We start from the raw sequence: 23,046 nt of genomic DNA, 5'->3' as shown, positions 1-23,046 counted from the left end.
ACAAAAAATAAACCAGTGCCGCCTTAAAAACGAACATTTATTTCAATATGAGCTTTCCTGGGTCACACAGCCCACTTCGTCAGATAGACAGGTGATGCGAAACTGCGCTGGGGAATTTTCAAGGGGGAGGTTGAGGGGACGGAGAGTCAAGACTTGGCGTGATGGAAACTGCGTCCCTCTCAAGTGTAAATCATAAGGGGGAAGGGGAGGAGTTGATGCAGAAAGGGTCCCTACAAGTCCCGCCACAGAACAATAGATTAACCAGTTACACATAACATTTCCCGGTACGGTTTTGTCGTATCTATCTGACAAAGTGGGCTGTGTGACCCACAAAAGCTCATATGGAAATTAATGCTGTTTGTTACTGAAATTTGAAACAGAAGAAGAATCTGTGAAAGATTGTATGGTAAAATGGGCTAAAAACTTTGGGTTTAATATAATGATGGATCAGTGAGAAAATATGTGGATAAAGGGGCTTAAATTTACTTTGCGTATTACGCTTAAAGAAAATTTTTATAAAATGACGTATCGCTGCTATATGTCCCCTGACAAATTAGCTAAAATGAGCAAAGGTATGTCGAATAAATGTTGGAAATGTGAGAAACAAGAAGGAACATTCTATCGTTTCTGGTGGACTTGTCGTAAGGCTAGAAAATTCTGGATTCAAATCCATATAATGCAAAAATTTTTAAAGACGACTATACAGTTTAAGCCTTTTTGTTAGGATTAACGGACAAACAGTTGGAAAATCAGCATGGGGGTTTATGTTTGTATATGACTACAGCAGCTAGGCTTTTATATGCGCAAAAATGGAAAAGCACAGAATTACCTTCAACTAAAGATTGGATTATGAAAATGACGGAGTTAGTGAAGATGGTTAAACTTACAGCTTTGAGCAGAGATAAAACATTGTCTACTTTTTTGGACTCCTCTTATTGACTTTCTGCGTGAAAAAAGGAAAAATGATTTGATGATATGTGGCTTTGATTTTTAAGAAGATAAATCTGGGAAAAAAGAAATAGATGGGAGGCAGTAGTGGAAAAGAAAATTTTGGAGAGATTAAATTTTGATGTTTGTTTAAAAAGATAAGTGTTGTAGAAGAGAATGGAAATACGTATTATTATTTTCTTTTATTTCTAAATTCTGTCTTTTCTTCTTCTTGTAAGCATTTCATTATTCTTTTCTTTATTTTTGCTTTCTGCCCTTTTTATTGGGCTTTTAATTCTATGACTAAAAAAATTAATTAAAAAAAGGAAATTAAGGCTATTATTCTTTAAGGTGCACTGGAGTTTTGATTTCAATAAAGCAATTGAGATCGCTTTTTGCCTGGCCCAATAAACTTGCATTTATTTATTGAAATGTCCTTGATATTGACTGGGCTAATCTCGCTCTATGTAATCCGCCTTAAGTCTCAGTGAGAAAGGCAGACTATAAATGACATAAATCAAAAAATAAATAATAAGATCTGATCCAGTTGCAGCCCCCGTAGCTTGTTAACCAAGGCTGATATAATGGAGAGGTGGTGGAGAGGGGAATATTACCCAAATGCTGAGATTGCAAAAGACTTCCTTCCAACGTTGCCGTTTCTCATCTAGGAGGTGCCTGAAAGGCACTGGCCATTCAAAGAAAATGCATTTTTTAAAAGGGCGAAGGGCAAGGCCTTGTTATAGAAGATAAAACAGCCTTCACTTTTTTGCTTACTTACAGGCTATCTGGTAAACAAATCTCAACTCATAATAAGCAAAACATAAGCACCTCAATTAAAAACTGTATTTATGCGTGACTAATTGTGCTAAAACTTACACCAGAATGTCCATCTATTCAAAGCGATGCACTACAGAAAACTGAGGGCTTTGTTAAAAAAACAAATGAAACTTCCACAGCTAGTCGTAGCGCAAGTCTCTCCCCCATTTTAAAAACGCCATTCTGGTTTTTATTTTCCCAAGTCTTTCACGTTATCTTCTCTTGCGGAGTTTAATCAATCGACCTGCATTTATCCCATTGCTATTATTATACTCTTTCTGTTTTTTTTAAAAAATCACAATTGTTTTCATGCCTCTAAGATCTTCCCTGCTTTCAAGCTGATGCGGTTCTGAACGATTTGCAATTTGATTCCTGTTTTTGCTGCTTTTCTTACTGGGGCTGCCTGGTTGCCAGCTCAGAGATGAGAAATTCCTGGAGATTTGGGGAAGCTGCCTGGAGAGGACGGGGTTTGGGGAGGACCTCGGCTGGGTTAGAGTTGCCAGTTCAAGGCTGAGAATCTCCTGGAGATTTGGGGGTGGAGGCTGCATACAGCTCACCTTCCAAAGCAGCCATTTCTTCCAAAAGAACTGATCTCTGTAATCTAGAGATCAGATGTAAATCTGGGAGATTTCCAGGCCCCACCTAGAGACCAGCAGCCCGAGTTCTTCCCTTGTTGTTTTTATTGTCCTATTGTGTTTTCTTATAGTGAGTTGTTGTTATTTATAGTGAGTTGTTGTTATTTCGGGCACTTACAGATATTTATATGGGGAAATGGGACACAAATATTTTAAAATAAATCAACCATAAATAAATGGCATCCACCAAGACGCACATCTGAATTTCACCAACATTAATTATATCTTTCACAAGGAGAATCTTATGGAGACATTATGGCTGAGATGGGAAAATGTATCCCCTTGTATCAGGACTGTCAAGTGTCAACTACTCTATACGTGCAGATAGGGATGCCAGCTCCAAGTTGGGAAATTCCTGGAGATCTGGGGGGTGAAACCTGGAGAAACCTGGAGAAAGTGGGGTTTGGGGAGGGAAAGGTCCTTGGCACAGCTTAATTCCATAGAGTCCACCCCACCCCCAAAGTAGCCATTTTCTCCAGGTGAACTGATCTCTGTGGCCTGGAGATGAGTTGTAATTCCAGGAGATCTCCAGCCACTACCTGGAGGCTGGCAACCCTACATGCAGAACACGAAATCCAGTTATACACAGAGAGTCAGCAGGATTTGAAAAGCTTCCCCCCTCCCCAAGGTTTTATTAATTTTTGTTAAAAGTTGAATCTACAAAAAGAAAATTTTGCATTGAAATTGGGCAGTTTGCTTGTTTGATTCCTTTAAAAAAAAAAAAGACAGCCATCTGAATAAAGGAGAAAAGTATTACAAATTAGCCGCACAATGACATTTCATACCCAATATCAAAAATCAATAAATTGGGAGTAGGTAGGTAGTAGTTTCATTATGACACTGATCTCTTTCCGATACGACGGTTTGGCATAAAGGCTAGCTCTTGATGGAAAACAGAAAGTGAAGTTATCTCAGATGTGTTAGAAATACACATATCCACAGATCCAGAGGAGTTGGCCGTATTAGTCTGTAGTTGCAAAATAGTAAATAGTCCAGTAGCACCGTTAAGACTAACCGACTTTATTGTAGCATAAGCTTTCAAGAACCACAGCTCTCTTCGTCAGATGCATGGAGGGTATGAAGAAAATGGGCAGAGATATATAGGTGGTGAGGGGAGGGGGGAGAGGGTGCAGGGAGTGAGGGCCATATGAATGTAAATCAGTGGCAAAAGTCATGATAGAAGTGGAGTGCGCAATCCAGGCTGGGTGTGACCCCTTCCCTCTATTGCTGAATCTGAATAGAATGCCGGGAGGCAGTTACTTTTGGTAATGAGATAATTATCCAGAGTCTCTATTCAGTCCAAGTCTGACTGAGTCAAATTTACATATGAATTCCAATTCAGCAGCTTCCCGTTGGATTTTGTTTTGGAAATGTTTCTGTTCAACTATGGTGACCTTTAAGTTCTTGATGGAATGTCCATGCATCTGACGAAGAGAGCTGTGGTTCTCGAAAGCTTATGCTACAATAAAGTTGGTTAGTCTTAAAGGTGCTACTGGACTCTTTACTATGTTACCCACAGGGCTTAAGCAGATGAGTTCAGCTCTCCCGGCACCTTTAATTTTATTTCACAGAACCGATGCCTCAAAGACAGAGCTGTTTTCCTGATCTAGATCTTCTATGTAAGCTGCTCTGAGACCCAATGGGGGAAGAAAAATCAAGCACCATTATCGCATCTATCGTCTTTCTCCATCCGAGAGAATGAAAAGTTGGAGAAGAGGGTGCATGTGAAATCAGGGTAACAGTATACCCCCACCCCACCTCTGCCTAGGGCTGTCTAGGGCTGCCCGGGGCAGGGGATCCCATGTTCCCACCTCCTCCTCCCCGACCCCACTTACCTGGCCAGTGCGGGGTGCACCCCGGCGGCACAGCATGCCCTCATGCCCCACTGCACCGTGCCCCCGTGACCCACAATGGGCCCGTTTCGGGCTGAATCAGGCCCGTGGAGGGGCGATTCAGCCCTTGGGCAAGTGTGGGAGCACACACTGGGCCACACTTTGACCCATGTGATAATGTCACTTCCAGGAAGTGACGTCATCACACACGCCAGGAGGGACACTGGACACCGTGGAGGGTGAGTGCCGGGATCCCAGTCCCCCGCCAGGGGAATAGAGGGCCCTGGCAGCCCTACCACTGCCCCAATCAGGGATGGTTCTCTAGGCAGGCCACCAAAGCTTTCCTTGGACTCCCCCATCAATGAAGCCGGACCAGAGGGGTTAGGTACACCCTGCTTGGGCAACAGAATACCTTAAATTGGCCCTGGCTCCACTCTAACCCTTAGACCTGCTAGTATATTTGCTTCGCTTAACTTTGTGTAGCACCCTGTGCCTGAAAAACTGCAGCCATGGCTCCGCAACCCATTAGCAGCTGCCACGACTGTGTTTGCCAGATACTGGAAAAGCACAATTTATTCAAAACACGACTGGCTGCAAACACTGAATGCTTTGCTGGGAACACGCAGATTACCAAAGATCTCAAGTTATATTTAAAACACTACGGAAAAGTATGGGATGTGTCTGCAGTGTATCTGACAAACCCATTTGCTTAGATAATCACTCGATTTCTTCAGTGTAGTCCACAAGCCTGAAATATCTCTATTTTCTACCTAAGAATGATGTGGAAGATTTATTTGCTTTCGTAATTTAAATGACTCAAAATATAAGCAACCATACGAAGAGACTTTTAAGCCTGTTAATGCATACAGATCTCCTTTGCTGAACAGGCTGTTGATATCCACATATAACTGAAGTATGAGATACATCACCATTACACATGTCCCAATACAGAAATATCAGGTCAAATTCAAAGTAATTTACAAAGTACATGCAGATATAAACCCGAAAGCTTATGCTACAATAAAATTGGTTAGTCTTAAAGGTGCTACTGGACTCTTTTTGATTTCCCTAAATATGTAAGGAAATTTGAAAATCCACTTGAGGCAGGAAGAGTGGCTGTCACAAGACTGCCGCCCAACAGATGAACGCAGCAGCTGCCTGTCAAATACATTCTCTGGAGTCAGAAGAACGGACTGAGGACAAGTTATGCTACTATGCATGTTGTTAAAGCTACAAGGTCTTCACGATGGGGCAGTTCCTATGGAGGACTGAAGAACCTGTGCAAGCTGCCTCTGAGAGCCAAGCTACAAGTGACGCCTGACACAGGTTGGACACTTGTCAGCTTCCCTCAAGTTTTGATGGGAAATGTAGGCATCCTGGTTTTACAGCTTGGCTTTCCATTACAGCTGCAAGACCAGGATGCCTACATTTCCCATCAAAACTTGAGGGAAGCTGGCAAGTGTCCAACCTGGGTCAGGCGTCACTTGTAGCTTGGCTCTAAGTCACCGAGCCCATCATTGTGTGCCCCCTCAAATGAAATCCTGCCCTCAAGTCATAGCTGACTTATGGCGACCCCTGGTGGGGTTTTCATGGCAAGAGACTAACAGAGGTGGTTTGCCATTGCCTGCCTCTACAACCCTGGTCTTTGTTGGAAGTCTCCCATCCAATTACTAACCAAGGCTGACTCTGCTTAGCTTCTGAGATCTGACGAGATCAGGCTCGCCTGGGCTATAAAGTTCTCATATTTAGGGAGAGGGAGAAAGCACGCAACACAATACACATTATGGATCTTTTTCAGTGGCTTGTGTGTGTGTTTGTGTGGGGCAGTTATGGTTCTTCTAAGGGCCAAGCTACACATGACGAATGACACTTGAACAGCAAGTGTATTTCTCCCTGTTCACTTGCCCTCCACTCAATCCACTTGCCGTTCAAGTGTCATTCGTCATGTGTAGCTTGGCCCATAGATGCTGGTTGGAGCTTTGCAAAAACTTGCAATGCCAGCATGCCTAAACAGCATGGCTGCTTTCACACACGTCGTTCGATGCACCTCCAATGCACTTCAGCAATTGTTTGCAACTGGATAGTCCTGGGCGGAACAGGAAAGTCCACTTGCAAACAATTGCTAAAGTGTGTTATCCAATGTGTGTGAAAGCCATCCAGAATATGACTGACACCTCACTGCCTCAACAAGCGGTGCTAGATTTGTATCTTTGAAAAAGCTGCCATCTGCACGGAACTGAGTCATGACGACCCAAGAGGTGGGCTCCAATGTTCTGCAGCAGTGGAAGTTGACAAATGAGTTGTGAAGGGACCATAGCTAAATGCGAGAAAGGGCACTTGGTTTGGGTTTACATGGTCCCGGGTTCAATTCCTGGCACTGTCACCCTGAGAGCCTGGAAAGAGCACTGAGGACGGAAGCTGCTGTCTGTTGAAGAAGATGGTGCAGGGCTAGCTAAATGGTTCCAACACAGGGCAGATGTTGCACTCCACAAGGCAAGAACCCCCCTCCCGGAACGCATCGCTGAAATCCAGCCTTGGTGTTACAAAGGCTTCAGCAATCAGCAGCTCCAAGCACAAGGGTGGAAGAGCAATGCAGAGTCCCGGCCACACAGAGGAGAGGCCAGGGGATGGGTCTACCCGAACACTAGCTTGGGAATCTCTGATTGGATCTCCCAGTGTGCAATTGGTGTAGTGGTTAAGAGCGTAGGACTCTAATCTGGAGAGCCGGGTTTGATTCCCCACTCCTCCGCTTGAAGCCAGTTTGGTGCAGTGGTTAAGAGCGGCAGGACTCTAATGTGGAGAGGCAGTTTAATTCCCTAGTCGTCTGCTTGAAGCCAGCTGGGCGACCCTGGGGTAGTCACAGCTCTTTCAGAGCTCTCTCAGCCCCTCCCACTTCACAGGGTGTTTTGTTGTGGGGTAATAATGACATACTTTGTAAACCACTCTGAGTGGGAGTTAACTTGTCCTGAAGAGTGGTATATAAATCGAATGTTGTCGTCATCATCATCATCAATAATAATAATAATAATAATAATAATTTAACAATCGAGAGTGAAGCCATAGTACTGGTCTGGATGGGTGGGAGGGGCTGGGATAGCTTCAAACAAATTGCCCCCTGACTGGCCCAAAGTTGTATTAGCCCAATAGAATTTTTTTTAAAAAATAGGTACAGTATGGTCTTTTTATGTGTATCGGGGCTAAATGGAACAAGGTGTGGGTTAGTGGCCTCAGTTTTAAGCTCCAAAGTGGACCCTTGGAAGTATTTCCACAATCCCTGTAACAATAATATCCATTAAGGCACTTAGAATTTTTCATCTGTAAATAAAGAAATGGATTTCGGATGTTGTTCGTATGTGGTCAATGCATTTTGCATCTGAATTCTCGAGGTATGGAACAAAAGGAAAGAGAAGGGGTGTGAACGCTGAGCCCTTCTGGGAGGTGGGGAGGGGCAGGGAATGGAGAAGGGATTTTAAGAGGGGGAGGGACGCTGCATGAGATTTGCAAGGGGAGCAGCTGGGTGACAAAATACAAGAAATGTGACCCCGATTTTATCACCACGAGGCTCACAAGTTAAGTGTTTTGAGACTGCTGGATTTATTACAGTCTCAGATTTCACCCTTTAAAAGTCAGAGGCACCAGAAAGCGGAGAGGGAGGGAAAGATTTCAGAATAAACCCAAAGACTCAAGAATTAGGACTGTTTTGTTTTGTTTAAAAGACCATACTCCAGCATGGATATGGTAGGAGAAACCCCATGTTTTTTAAAATCCAGAACTTGTCTGGAGTGCCTGCTGTCAAACAGTTATCTCACAAAGGCAGGAGTGGTTCTTCTACATGTACATGTGCAAAAGGTAAACGGTGATCTTACAACTGGAGGGGTAGGTTAAGGACACGGATTCAAATCCTAGCTGTGTCTGGCAAGGACTGGAAATCAGGAGGATTTAAGCATGCAGGATTTCAGCCTATGCTGGCTGTGTTACTTCTGAGTAGATATGTGTAAGCGCATTGTGGATAGACGGCTGACCTGATATAGCAGAGCCCTTCCTGTATGTTTAAGTTTCTTTGTGCTCGTTAGGAAAGAGACTGAAAATAAAACGGCCAATGTTATAATGCCTCTGTATAAATTTGCAATACTGTGTGTAGTTCTGGTTGGCCTCTCTCAAAAAAGATATTGTAGCACTAGGAAAGGGGTAGAAAAGGGCAGCGAAGACGACTAAGGGGTTAAAGTGCCTTCTCTACAAGGAAAGGCCAAAGAGCCCAGGGCTTTCCAGTTCAGAGAAACTAGCAGAAGGACATAGATCCAGAGGAGTTAGCCGTGTTAGTTTGTAGTTGCAAAATAGTAAAAAGTCCAGCAGCACCTTTAAACTAACCAATTTTATTGAGGCATAAGCTTTCGAGAACCACAGCTCTCTTCGTCAGATGCATCTGTAGCATAAGCTTTCGAGAACCACAGCTCTCTTCATCAGATGCATCAGATGCATCTGATGAAGAGAGCTGTGATTCTCGAAAGCTTATGCCTCAATAAAGTTGGTTAGTCTTAAAAGTGCTAACAGAAGGACATGACAGATGTTTATAAAATTAAACAGGAGACTGAGAAAATGGAGATAATTTTTTTCCTGCCCCTCGTGTAATACTAGAATTCTGGAGTCCCCAAGAAGTTGACAGACAACAGGTTCAGGACAGATAAAAAGAAGTTCTTTGTTACTCAACTAGTAATTTGTGGGTTTCACAGCCAGTGGATGTAAAGGCCACAAGCAAGGCTTTTTTTTTTCAGCGGGAACGCGGTGGAAGGAAGTTCCGGCACCTCTTCAAAATGGTCACATGGCCGGTAGCCCTGCACCCTGATCTCCAGACAGAGGGGAGTTTAGATTGTCCTCCGCGTTGCTGAGCAGTGCGGATAGCAATCTAAACTCCTCTCTCTCTCTGGAGATCATGGGGCGGGGCCAACGGCCATGTGACCATTTTCACCAAGGGCGATTTAAACTTTAAAAAACTCTCCCCTTTGGTGCTACACCTCTGAAGATGCCAGCCACAGCTGCTGGCGAAACGTCAGGAACTGCAATGCCAAGACCACGGCAATACAGCCCGGAAAACCCACAACAACCATCGTTCTCCGGCCGTGAAAGCCTTCGACAATACAACTCTCCCCTTGTTCCAGCTGACCCAAAGTGACATCATTGTGCGGTCTTAAGTTCCGCCACTGCGTTCCACCACCTCTTTTCCCAGAAAAAGAGCCCTGGCCACAAGCATGGATGACTTTAAAGTGGGTAAGACAGATCCACAGAGGGAGGTCCATCAACAGCTATTATCCATGGTGACTAAAGGGAACCTCCATATTCAGAGGCAGTCTACCTCTGAAACCCAGTGCCAGGAGGCAACACTGGGGGAAGGATTTTATGCTCTGTTAGCTGGCCCTCCAGGATAACTAGTTGGCCGCAGTATGAAGCAGGATGCTGGTTTAGATCAACCACTGACCTGATCAAGAAGGGCAATATTTAGGTTCTGTCAAAAGGGGGACAGTACTAACTCATCGCCCTGACCTGGATGGCCCAGGAGAGCCCCATCTCGTCAGATCTCAGAAGCTAAGCAGGGTCGGCCTTGGTTAGTAATTGGATGGGAGACCTCCAACAAAGACCAGAGTTGCAGAGGCAGGCAAGGGCAAACCACCTCTCTTAGCCTCTTGCCTTGAAAACTCTTCAGGGTCACCGTAAATCGGCTGTGACTTAACAGCAGTTTTCTCCACCAGTAACCCATCACTCGGTGAAAAGAAAAAGGACGAAATGGCCTTATGTACACTAAAAGCGCTCCTGAGTTGACTGCCCCCCTCTCCAGTTGTACCATGTGGTTTAATTAAAGGGCTGGTCTCCCCTCGATCCCCCCACTACATGCGAAACTTCTTAATACCTGATGTAGACCATTGGCCCTGCTCGTTCAGTAATAACCAGGAAAAAGTTCTTTCCAAATACTTGCTGCCCAAGACACTTGATGTGCAAAGTTTCAGGTGGGTAGCTTTTGTGGTATGCAGGAGAAGAGCGAGACGCCATGGAGCCTTAACCCCTCCCTTCAACATTACAGCAAAGAGCCCAGTAGCACCTTTAAGATGAACCAACTTTATTGTAGCATAAGCTTTGGAGAACCACAGCTCACTTCATCAGATGCATCATTTGACGAAGAGAGCTGTGGTTCTTGACAGCTTATGCTACAATAAAGTTGGTTCGTGCTACTGGACTCTTCACTATTTTGTGACTACTGGACTACTGCTACTGGACTCTTTGCTATTTTGCGACTACAGACTAACACGGCTAACTCCTCTGGATCTTCAACATTACCGAATGCTTAAGTCTGATTGCCGGTATTCGTCTATCGTCGGTTTATAGGTAGCCTCTGCCCCACCTCCAATGGCAAGGGGAGGTGCCTCCAAGCAACCGAAGAAGGAAATTTTATAGACGTTGTTTCTTTCCTTTTCCTTTTCACCTCGGGCTAGTAAAAATGTTTCTGGGCCCGTGAGACTTTTGCGGCATTTGCAAAGCCGAGCTGAACTGCCGCCTTGAGAGTTTCCCAGATCCCGCCAGAAGTGTGAGCCCGTGCCATGCAAAGGCCAAGCGATTTGATGGTAGAAGTGCATCCCTCAGATCTTGTCTCCACCACCAACCTCCGCATGTCCTTGTGCAAACCTCTCTGCTTCATTGTTGCTATGTGACAACTATAATGTGGCTCTTCCTTACAGCATGTTGCAAGCACTCCTGAAAGAATGAATACCAGACATTCGGATTGTCAAGTGTGCAGCCACGTTGGCCTGCAGTGGGAATGGCAAGATTCGAGTCCAGTAGCACCTTGAAGAACATCAAGCTTTCCAAGGTCTAAGCTTTCAAGAGTCACAGCTCCCTTCCTCAGATACGAGTAGGAATGGAGATTCCCTCAGCCTTCTGGCTGGGATATAAAGGCTCTGGGAACTCCATTCCTGATGAAGGGAGATTTGACTCTGGAAAGTTTAAACCCTGAAAATCTTGTAGGTCTTCAAGGTGCTACTGGACTCGAATCTTGGATCATTCCATGGCAATAATGCTCAGTGGTGGGGAACAATCTGTCCTGACTAGTTCTCTAAGAGAAAACTAACCGAGAGTAATGATATAGATATATAAATATTAATATAAATGTTTAGTTTTTAGTTTCCAATCACCCAACCCTCAATAAAATATAGTACACAGTTGATATAGTGGATACAATCATTTCCAGCAAATGTCCCAGGTAGGAGCAAGATAAGTATTGAGGGTTATGAATGTATTTTGATTAACTCACGGTTGCCAACTTCCAGGTGGTGGTTGGAAATCTCCCGAAATTACAACTGATCTCCAGGTGACAGATATCAGTTCCCCTGGAGAAAATGGCTGCTTTGGAGGGTGGTCTCTATGGCATTATACCCTACTGAGGCCCCTCCCCTCCCCAAACCTCACCCACTCCAAGCTCCACCCCCCAAATCTCCAGGGATTTCACAACCTGGAGTTGGCAACTTGAGCTTTTGTATTGGTTCATCTCTTGAACACCTTTAAGCACTTGCACTTCAAGAATATTGGGTGATTTGAAACTAAAAACTAAAAATTTATATTATCTACATATCATTAATCTAGGTTAGTTTTCTCTTTGACTCCGTTTTGTCTATAACCGAGATAGCCTTTTGTTTGAGTTGTATTTGTAGCACCTATAAGACTAACAAAGTTGAGTTGTATTTTGCCAGGTCCAGGTTGGGAAATTCCTGGAGATTTGGGGTGGGGTGGGGGCTGGAGAAGGGGCCTCAGAACGGTATAATGTCATACAGACCCCCTCCAAAGCCACCATTTTTCCAGGGGAACTGATCTCTGTCCCCTGGAGATCAGCGGTATTTCCAGGAGATCTCCAGCCACCACCTGGAGGCTGGAAACCCTAAGTTGTATTCTGACTAATTCTCTAGCAGCTCCTCCAGAATCTTTCGCCAAAAAACAAAAACGTTTAAAATCTTCCACCCGATTTCTCAGGAAAGAGCTCCGAAGAAGCTGGAAACTTCCTCCCTCGAAAGGTCCGTAATTCTTCATCTCTCCTAGCCAAGCAGACGCACCTGCATTTAATTCTATTCCCATTTCCCCAAAGCGCTGGCCGTTAAAGGCAAGGAGGAGTGGGGAGATGGAGGAGAGAAGAGAGGAGGCAGCCACAGTGCTGGTAATGACTCTGCGCTCCCCGAACCTCCCAATGCCGGAGCGGCTGGGCTCGGCTCCCATTAATTATTGAAGAAAATCTGAGCATTTCCTAGCAAAGGAGACGAGCAAAGGGCTCTTCCTGTAAAGCCACCTCTCTCAGGCGCTGGGCCGCCAGGAAGAAGGGGCGTGTGCATGTGTGCAAATCAGCTGCACTCCATTAGAGTTCATGAGACTGACGCTCCCCCTCCCCTCTGTTACACAGATGTAAAGGCACAAAAGCCCCTTCCGGGGCCAAATCTGTCCAGCGCTGAAAGGGGCAAGCGCTACCGCCCCTCTCTAACTGCACTGAAACAGGTACCTCTGTTTTGCAAGGGAAGGCCTGTCATTGGCTTCTGGCTGAAGGGACAGCCAGTCGCGGCCACCCTACCTACCCATAGGTGAATAAACAGGGAATACAATATGTGGTTCATCCTGATGGGTAGCTGTGTTAGTCTGTCTGTAGCCATAGAAAAGAGCGAGAGTCCATAAGCACAGAGCACATAGAAGACTAACAAAATTAGTGGTAGGGTAGGAGCTTTTGTAAGCCACAGCTCATTTCTTCAGTTTGTCTGTCTGTAGCAGTAGAAAGAGCAAGAGTCCAGTAGCACCTATAAGACTAACAACATCTGTGTTAGGGTAGGAGCTTTTGTAAGCCGCAACTTATTTCTTCAGTTATTCTGTCTGTAGCAGTAGAAAGAGCAAGAGTCCAGTAGCACCTATAAGACTAACAAAATAAGTGGTAGGGTAGGAGCTTTCGTGAGCCACAGCTCACTTCTTCAGATACGAAAGATCATTCCCTACCACAAATGTTATTAGTCTTATAGGTGCTACTGGATGCTTGAACTTTTCTATTGATTTATCTTGCTTAACACCACGTCCCACATCACTACCCTCAATGGGAGTCTTCTTCATCAAGGAATCTTGTGAAACCCAAAAGCTTGCACACGCTTTTATTAAGATCATAGGAACTGCCAGACTGTCGTTGATTCCATCCAGCACTCTATGTCACATGTCAGTGGTGGCTTGAGAGGGAAATATCCCCAGTCTTGAAACCTGGGAAGCAGCCTGCATTGGCACACAGAAGTCCCGGCCAACAATGGCTTGACGTTGCACATAACCATTACAGAAAGAGTCAAACCTCCCATCATCTGGTCCAGAACTCTATGCACCACAAATTGCTCCTCATAGGACATCTCGCTGTCTGTTGTGAACAGTGGCAGCTCTCCATGGCCTCCGACAGAGACAAATCTTTTCTGAACACTTGCATTGGAAATGGCTGGGATCAAACCAGGGGCCTTCGACATGCACAACAGGCGTTCTCCTACTAAGCCATGGACCCTGCTGAGCAGCAGTCCCTATTCACTTCAATGGCAAGCTGATAAACCCTTAAAATAAGAATGAAGTCGACGTCATGCCTTTTATTCAGACTAATGAAATTAACAGACGGCAACGTGCAAGCTGTCAAAACTCTTCATGAACACGCATGATGCTGCCTTCTGCTGCGCCAGCCTATTGGACTATCAAGGTCATCGAATCATAGAATCATGGCGTTGGAGGGGGCCATACAGACCATCTAGTTCAACCCCTTGCCAATGCAGGAACAGCCTAAAGCATCCCCGACAAGGCTCCTGCCAATGGGGGGAACCCACCACACCCCTAAGCGGCTGACTCACTCTTAACATGAATAAGAAAAAGTCCAGTAGCACCTTTAAGACTAACCAACTTTATTGTAGCATAAGCTTTCGAGAATTATAGCTCTCTTTGTCAGATGCAACTATCAGGTTGCATCTGACGAAGAAAGCTGTGGTTCTCGGAAGTTTATGCTACAATAAAGTTGCATCTGACGAGGATCTGACGAAGCTGTGGTTCTTGAAAGCTTATGCTACAATAAAGTTGCATCGGACGAAGAGAGCTGTGGTTCTTGAAAGCTTATGCTACAGATGCATCTGACAAAGAGAGCTGTGGTTCTCGAAAGCTTATGTTACAGTTGCATCTGATGAAGAGAGCTGTGGTTCTCGAAAGCTTATGCTACAGATGCATCTGACGAAGAGAGCTGTGTATCTCGAAAGCTTATGCTACAATAAAGTTCATCGGTCTTAAAGGTGCTACTGGACTCTTTACTGTTTTGCAACTACAGACTAACACGGCTAACTCCTCTGGATCTTAACATGAAGAAGTTTTTCCTCATGTCCTGCAGTACTTTCCCTCCTCTAGTTTAACCCCACTGTTTCGAGTCCTGTCTTCTGTTGCCAACAGGAACAGCTCCCTTCCCTCCTCTAAGTGACAGCCTTTTTTATATACTTAAAGAGAACAATCCTGTCCCCCCTCAACCTCCTCTTCTCCAAACTGAACATTCCCAGGTCCCTCAGCCTTTCCTCGCAGGGCTTGGCCTCCAGTCCCCTGCTCATCCTGGCTGCTCTCCTCGACACTCGGTTCCAATTTGTCCACATCCTTTTTGAAGTGAGGCCTCCAGAACTGCACACAAGACTCCAGGTGCAGCCTGACCAACGCAATACATAGTGGGACCCTCTTGTCACCTGGGTCTAGCAGCGACTCTCCAACAAGCAGAGGCCCTTCACATCACCTGCCATCACCTGGTCCTTTTTAACTGCCTTGAACCTGGGACCTTTTGCCATGCCAAGCAGAGGGTCTCACACTGAGCCCCTTCAACACACTGGACGCCACAGTGGGTAGATAAGATGTATTAATACCCATCAATGGCCGAACTAATTTCTTATGTGCATAATAGACCAATAGCGGAATTCTGAAAAAAATGGAAAGTTTTCAACTACTTAGGTTAAAACTAAGATAAGATGAGAGCCAGTTTGGTGTAGTGGTTAAGAGCGCGGGACTCTAATCTGGAGAACCGGGTTTGATTCCCCACTCCGCCACTTGAAGCCAGCTGGGTGACCTTGGGCGAGTCACAGTTCTCTGGAGCTCTCTCAGCCCCACCCACCTCACAGGGTGTTTTGTTGTGGGGATAATAATGACATACTTCATAAACTGCTCTGAGTGGGCATTAAGTTGCCCTGAAGGGCGGTATATAAATCAAATGTTGTTATTATTATAAAATAAGATAATAAGACATAAAGATAAAACACAGGAGAAATGATTGATTAAAATTATTTATACTAAAGTTTGAGTATAAGCAACTAAGGAGAAGGAATGAGAGCTATTACATAATTTAGTGCTCTTATTTTCTCTGAATATATCCTTTTATTAGCTTGATTCAAATTCAAATGTAGTGCTTGTCTAAATTCTTATGTACTTTCTCCTGTTATGTCTTTTTTTTAAAATAAAACTTAAATATTTTCTGACATTTTCCCATTTTCTGCCCTCTCGGAAATGTATTAACATATTCGGTCCTGTATCCTTCCCACCCACCCCCAAGACCTTTCTGTTAAACACGTTTCCATTATACAACTATATTTGAATAGTTGTTACCAGCCTAGTTTAAAAAAAAATAGTAATTCCCAGGGCTTTTTTTCAGCAGGAACGCGGTGGAACGGAGTGCCGGCACCTCTTGAAAATGGTCACATGGCCAGTGGCCCCGCCCCCTGATCTCCAGACAGAGGGGAACTGAGATTGCCCCCCGCACCACCAAGCAGCGGGGAGGACAATATAAACTCCCCTCTGTCTAGAGATCAGGGGCTGGGGCCACCAGCCATGTGACCATTTTCTCCGAGGGCAACCCACTGAGTTCCACCACCTCTTTTCCCAGAAAAAAAGCCCTGGTGATCCCCATGTATCTTGTGCTCAGCCAAGAAATAAGTGCCACACCCTCTTCTTGCTTTTGCAATTCCTCATTCCCTGTTCTGTGCTCCTACAACCGTTGGTGGTCCTCTCTTCTTCTGTCCTAGGCGCCCGTCCCGGGAGCCATAACAGACCTGTACAATCTCCTAGTACTGTCCTGCGTTGCTTGAATGCTTAGACTCTGTGCATCGCCTTTCTGATCATTATTTCGATATTAACATGGTAAGAGCCGTAGGATTTGAATCCAACAACACCTTAAAGATCAAGAAGGTTTTCAAGGCATAAGCTTTCAAAAATCAAAAGTCCTTTTTCAGATGTAAGTGCCATAGGACTCAAATCCTCCTGTTCCGCTGCAGACCAACATGGCTACCTAACTGAAACATGGTAAAAGAATCACTATTCTCTCTGGTCATAGATCCAGAGGAGATAGTCATGTTAGTCTGTAGTCGCAAAATAGTAAAGAGTCCAGTAGCACCTTTATGACTAACCAACTTTATTGTAGCATAAGCTTTCGAGAACCACAGCTCTCTTCGCCAGATGCATACAATAAAGTTGGTTAGTCTTAAAGGTGCCACCGGACTCTTTACCATTCTCCCTAGAAGCTTAAATGACTAAACTGAGGCTGTCGTACTTTGGTCACATCATGAGAAGACAAGAGTCACTGGAAAAGACAATAATGCTAGGAAAAGTTGAAGGCAGCAAGAAAAGAAGATGAAAAGTCAACCTGAGATGGATTCACTCAATAAAGGAAGCCACAGTTTGCAAGACCTGAGCAAGGCTATCAATTATGGGACGTTTCGGAGGTTATTAATTCATAGGGTCAGTATAAGGCAGAAGCGAACACACACCAGACAATCACCCAGGCAACATCCTACGGCAACTGCACAAGCAGAATGCAAGGAGAAAATCTTTTTTTGCTCATAAAATGTTTGAAATACATTTCTACAAACCACGGCGCACACAGCGACAACAAAGCCTGCATAAAAATGGTTAAACCCAAATGACACAAAAGCTAAGCGCTGAATTAGATTGCAAAACAAGACGGTTCCGTCGTCAGCAGCTCCAACGCGCAAAAGCCTGGGAAAACAAGATGACACTTCAGCAGCTGTCCAAAGGCACGTAGGGCAGAGACAGGAGGATCTCCTTCAGCAGGGAGTTCCACAGAGCGTGGGGGGCCATTACTAAAAAGGCTCTGCTTTGTCGTAAAGGTGGAGCCACAAAACATGGCAAGACATCTTTGCTTGCTTGTAAGATACAGGGCAGAACATCTGGGAGAAGGGGATCCTTCGTTATTCAAGATCTAAACAATTTCAGGTATAAATGCAAACACTAGAATGGTGCAAACAAACGGTTTGTAGCCATCAGGATGCCCGCCATCGCATTCTACCCTGGTTGAAATTTCTGATCCGTCTATAACAGCGGCCCAACGAAAAAGGCAATTCGATCACCCAAACACAAATATCGCCGTCAAAAATCCATACAACCTTTCCAACAAACCACAGTTGCTCCCAGTACAGGAAAGACTGGAAGCTCAGGTCGATTCCATGGCTACGAAGGAGCTCCTTCCCCAACCCAAACATGACCTGAGATCATCAATTCGACTTCCATTAAACATCTTCTGGGGGGTGTGAATGAATCAAGGGAAGCTGAAAGCTAAGGATCGTCTTAAAGAAAAAAAGAGACAAGCGGCTTTTTTTTTTATCAATGGAGATCTTTCTACATTTCACCTCCCTTGAAAGAGAAATTCAAGCTGGAAAGTAATGCTTGGGGTCCTCAAGTCAGCATTCTCCCCTCCACCCCCCACCCCCCAGCACTGACACAGATAGTTAATTTTGTCACCAAAAAAGTTAACTCCCCAAATAGAAGCTGATCCACACCACACACAAGTACATAAAACCTGCCCGCTTGGAAACCTTTTTCTTTGGCTGAGTAGAATTTTAAACAGTCGATCACCAGAGAAGATTTTTTTCTCTCTCTAAAGAAAGGCTTTCAGAATTTCTCAGTAGATCAGGTAGGAGACCTGCAGTTTAGGGTCGGTGAAAATCTATCAGAGCAGCCAAAACAATTTCTGTCAACATCTGGCCTCCTCTGCTTATTTATCAAGTGCACAAGGAAAAAGGACTTTTCCTTTGACTCAGTCATACAGTTGGAGGCATCTATTTTCCCTTTTGATGCTTTACATAACTTGATCTCTCTTTCCTTTGTTTTTTTGCATCAGAGGCGATTTTCCCTCTGTAATTCACAAACTGCTGGAAAGTCCCAAAGCAACATGCATTCTAAAAAACATTCTTGCTACACAATATGATGGAGCCAAATGTTTAAGTCGCCAGACATATGATATGACTCACTCTCTGCCTTCCTAGTGGCTATTTTTTTCAGCCAAATGATACTGGACACATAGTGAACAACAGTCCCATTTGCCATAAGCACAAATCACAGTTTTGTGTATCTCCACAAACCTGCCTAAAGTGTCGTACGTTTGGGATGCACAGTTCAGATGAACAGCAACACCTGTGCCAATGTTATCTCGGCTTTCCAGTCCCCAAAGCATCCCGACCAAGCGAATCTGCCTTGATGCCCACTAATTCACAAACCTGCTGCTGAAAGCACTTCTCAGAAGCTGGTGCTATTGAAATGAACGGGACTGATTTGTGCAAATGAGTTCAGAATCGGGGTGCAATTGACTGAAATGCCAATCTCTTGTCTTCATATATTTGGGAATGAAACTGAAGGCAGCTATTCTTGGCTCTAGGAGCTAGTGGAACAAGGGCAAAGTTACCCTGATGATGGGAGAATAGAGAACAATTAACATAGCTGTGACACTGAGAGATCTCTGTCTTTTGGCGCTACACCTCTGAAGATACCAGTCACAGCTGCTGGCGAAACGTCAGGAACTACAATGCCGAGACCACGGCTATACAGCCCGGAAAATCCACAACAACCAACTAACATAGCTGTTTCCAAAAGTCCTACCATGGCCAAATTTGCCAAATTTCCCCTGCAATGGAATCCAGAATGAGGCGGCTTTGACAGTTACAGGGCAGCCACAAAAAATATTCCAGAAGGCAGGTGGCTGTGACATAGCGGCAAGACAGCTCAACACAAGGGGACAGAGACTTCCAAGGAGAAGAACTCCATTAGGCACCCAGTGGCTTCGACACAGTGAACAGTTTAACCCTTTTCTGTCTAGGCTATCAACATCAGTCCCAAGATACAGCAACAGAACTTTAACACTTTGCATCTGTTCTTTCAATGCCTGGAAATAATTGCTTCGGCTTATCAAGTTTGGTACCCTAATGAAAGAATATAACACAGAAGGCTGGGGTTGGGGGGGGCGGAATCTCAGGGACGGATGAGCAAACACAGAGAATGAACGGAGCAGAGATTGATGGGATGGACAGACAAACAGATTAGGTTAAACAGCCAGTTGAGAGACGTATCCGAGTGAGGAGGAAACTGGGATCTGGATGGAAAGACTTGCATTGTTAAGTTTCACAGGCTTGTGAAGGTGACAGAGTCACTGAATTAAGCAGGAGAAAATGGATGTGATGAGGTGCAAATACTGAATATTAGCCAAATGGGATAGTCTACAGTTACGATATGCTATAGTTTAAGACAGAAGAACAAACCTTAATATAATTTAGCATAAAAGAGTTTTTAGAGCCCCTTTCCCAAGGATTGTTCTGTTTAAATCAGCATTTTAAAAAAGCCAAGTGAAAAAGAACAGATTCTTCAGAAATGAATTCAGCGTCGACGGCTCAAATGAGAACAAGGAAAACATTTTTTTCACACTGCTAATTCTCATTGTACAAATGGGTCTAGCTCGCCTCTTCCACAGTCCGCCCAGGATATTCTGGTTCTGTTTGACAATTGGTTCCGTCTGGAAATATTTTCCACCAAGACCTGGCCAGGGCTGAAGATGATAAAAACCCTCCAGCACTTGAGCCAAGTTTTATCAATTTCACAACCTCTTCTTGGGTCATTGAGGGGGAAAAAATCGACGCCCTTTTAATTTGATCTGGATTCTGCTAAAAATGCCAATTGAAGACGCCCTCATTCCAGGGCAAATCAGTGGACCTAATTCAGCCTGATCCCCAGTACTTTTACATCTGAAGTGACCAGAAGCAGCGTCCAAGGAGACAGATTGTGCCTGAGCCCAAGTCTCACAGCTAGTGTGTTAGGGCTCAGCCCAGAGAAGCCAGGGGGGATCCAAAAACCCCATTCAGGAAACCTTCCTGGCCTCGGCTGCGGCCACCGCCTAGAAGCTTAGTCAGCTCCTGAGGTTGTTAGGAGGGCAGAATGTGATCTGAGCTGGAAAGCACGTTGAGCCGTAAACATGACCCACACGGAAGTCATTTTGCCTGCAGCGCTGGAAGGGCTGGGAAGTGCACAAGGGCGCAGTTCTCCATTCATTCCAATGGGACTTGTGCAGGAGCGCCCCTAGATGGAGCCAGGTGGGAAGCCGTGTTGGTCTGTAGCAGAAAAGCAAGACTTAGGTCCAGCAGCACCTTAAAGCCAACTAGGTTCCCAGGGTATGAACTTTCAAGAGTCAGAAATATAGTCGGTCTTTAAGGTCCTCCTGGGTCTGAATCTTGCTCTCCTACATGGATCATGCCCTCTGTATACTGGGAAGAAAGGCAGTATCAACACAAACTCCACCTAGCTCTCTCCTGTCTGCTGGGCGATGAATCTCCAGAATCTCAGACGGATAACGGTCTTCTACATTGGAGATGGTAGGGACTGAATCCCGGTTGTAATACATATCATTTACTTCCAGTCTTGCTACAAGCTGTACAGATCCCAGCAATGACTTGGTTCTGGGCCTGCGATGGCTTCGCAAGCAACCCAAAACCAGGGAGAGGGCAGCTGTTTTTTTAAGGTGCTACCTAGGCAGTTTGGAAGGAGTATCCAAGACCCCTCGCCAATGCCGGCCGAAGAAACTGGAGTACCACTTCCTGGCCACATGGCAGCATGGCAAAAGGTTTGGGGACAGCTCAGCTTACTCTTATGCAATGAGGTTAATAGCAGCAATAGATTGGGGGGGAGGACCAGGGCAGATAGGGGGGGTTGTGAATCTCAGGTGCACAAAGAGCTGGAAATGGGCAGGGGGGAGAAATATTCCCATCTGCTGCCTCTACCCACTGGGCTTGCTTTGCCGCTTAATTCTGATTTCCTTTGTTTAACCAACCTCAAAGAAATGTCAAGCGAGATCGGATGTCAGAGGTCAGGGAACATTTGAGATCGATAGAAAATCAATTTAAATCAAAAGGAGCAAAGTCCCCCTAAACCTTCAAGCCTAGGGAGAAATGATTCATACGTCCCAGCTTATCGACCGGCAGAAATAATTGTATAAGACAGATAGAAGGAGAAGGGAGAGAGAGAGATGGGTTTGGGATGTGGGGACAGAGAGCAGGGCAATAACACAAAAAGCAAACAACAGCCAGCCACGGAAACAATTTAAGAAGAGTTAGGAAGTTAGATGTACTAGGAAAACAAAAAAACCCACTAATATCAGTAAGTTTCAGGTGGGCATCTGTGTTGGTCTGCAGTAGAAGAGCAAGATTTGGGTCCAGTGGCACCTTAAAGACCTGCTAGATTTCCAAGGAATGAGCCTCCGAAGCTCATACCTTGGAAATTTCGTTGTTCTTTAAGGTACGGCTGGACCGATTCTTGCTCTTCTAACGTCAGTAAGAAGCAGAAAAGAGAACTTGGAAGTTGTAACACTGCGAGAGTGGGTGTTAAAAAGGAAGGGGGGGAATTTCCCCCTGCATCTCCAGCCCCCCCCCGCCCCCCCCCACACCATTTCCCCCGTGTCTCAGAAACACTTTCCAGCAGCGAAGGCGACCCTATAGCTGCAGTGCCGCGTCCTTCGAAAGCGGCACGGGGGGGGGGGGGGGTGCGAGCCTGCACACGAATTCCTGCCGATCCCAGCCCGCTGCAAATCAGCGAAACGTGCGCAAGTTGCAACTTCGAAACCGGCGAGCGGCGGAGAGGCGGAGGGAGGGCTTGGCAGCTTCGCCCGGCTCCCGCTTGGGATCCCGGCTGGTGGGACCGGGGCAAGCTGCAGCCTCCGGCCAGAAGGAGCCCCCCAAGAAAAAGGGTCGCCCCGGGAGGGAGGGAGCCGCTGCCCGCTCCGGCGCCCGCTGCGGGCAAGCGTCCCGGGCCGGCCCGGCGCCCCTGCCTACCTCTGCGCCGCGGTGTTGGCGTCCAGGATCCCGGTGCTCTGCATCCACGAGCGGACGGCCGCCAGCCCCCCTCCGCCGCCGCCGCCGAGCGGCTCTTCCTTCATGGCCAGCCCTCCTCTGGGGAGACCCTCCTGGAGGGAGAACATCAAGAGAGCCCGTCAGGCGCCCCCGGCCCGGCCCCGCGCGGGGCGTCCGGCGGGGAAGCCAGGAAAGTTCCGCGACGGGACGGGACGGCCGGGCCCCCGCGCGCTCCGTCCGCGCCACCTGCCCCCGAGCAGCTCCAGCCAGCCGGGAGGTGCCGGTCGGGGTGACAAGCGGGAGCAGGAGGAGGCGGCGGCGGAGGAGGCGGCGTCGCGGCTGGGCGGGCGGCGCGGGGAGGGGAGGGGAGGAGGAGGGGGAGGAGCGGCCGGCGGGGAGGCGGGCAGGCGGGCGAGGTCGGGCCGGCGAGGGGCGCCGCCGTGGAGAGGCGCGCAGGGCGCCCGGGGGCGCCGGGCCGGCCCGCTCTGGAGGGGCGCCGGGGGGCGCCGGGGCGGCGCGGCAGGGGGGCGCGGGGGGCGGCCCGCGGGGCTGGGGGGTCCGGGCCGGGGGCGCTCACCGGCGGGGGTCCGGGGGCGCCCGGCAGCAGCAGCAGGAGGAGCCTCCGGCGGGGGTCCCCGGGGAGCAGCCCGGCCGCGGGGGGCGAGGGGCCGC

The 23,046-nt window shown here is 46.5% G+C and overlaps 1 protein-coding gene across 1 annotated transcript in view; it reads right to left on the bottom strand.

Annotated features, from left to right (window-relative positions):
- EBF4 (EBF family member 4) overlaps positions 1-22,502 on the bottom strand; it is a 135,985-nt gene extending 113,483 nt beyond the window's left edge. The window contains exon 1 of the mRNA XM_054989982.1: positions 22,357-22,502. Within this exon, the coding sequence (XP_054845957.1) occupies positions 22,357-22,502 (146 nt within the window). The remainder of the gene's footprint in view (positions 1-22,356) is intronic.
- Between the last annotated feature and the right edge of the window lie 544 nt (positions 22,503-23,046).

This window comes from Eublepharis macularius, chromosome 10 (assembly GCF_028583425.1).
Source record: "Eublepharis macularius isolate TG4126 chromosome 10, MPM_Emac_v1.0, whole genome shotgun sequence".
NCBI lineage: Eukaryota > Metazoa > Chordata > Lepidosauria > Squamata > Eublepharidae > Eublepharis > Eublepharis macularius.
The sequence above is the reverse complement of the archived record's forward strand: the minus strand, read 5'-3'. Positions and strand labels throughout refer to the sequence as shown.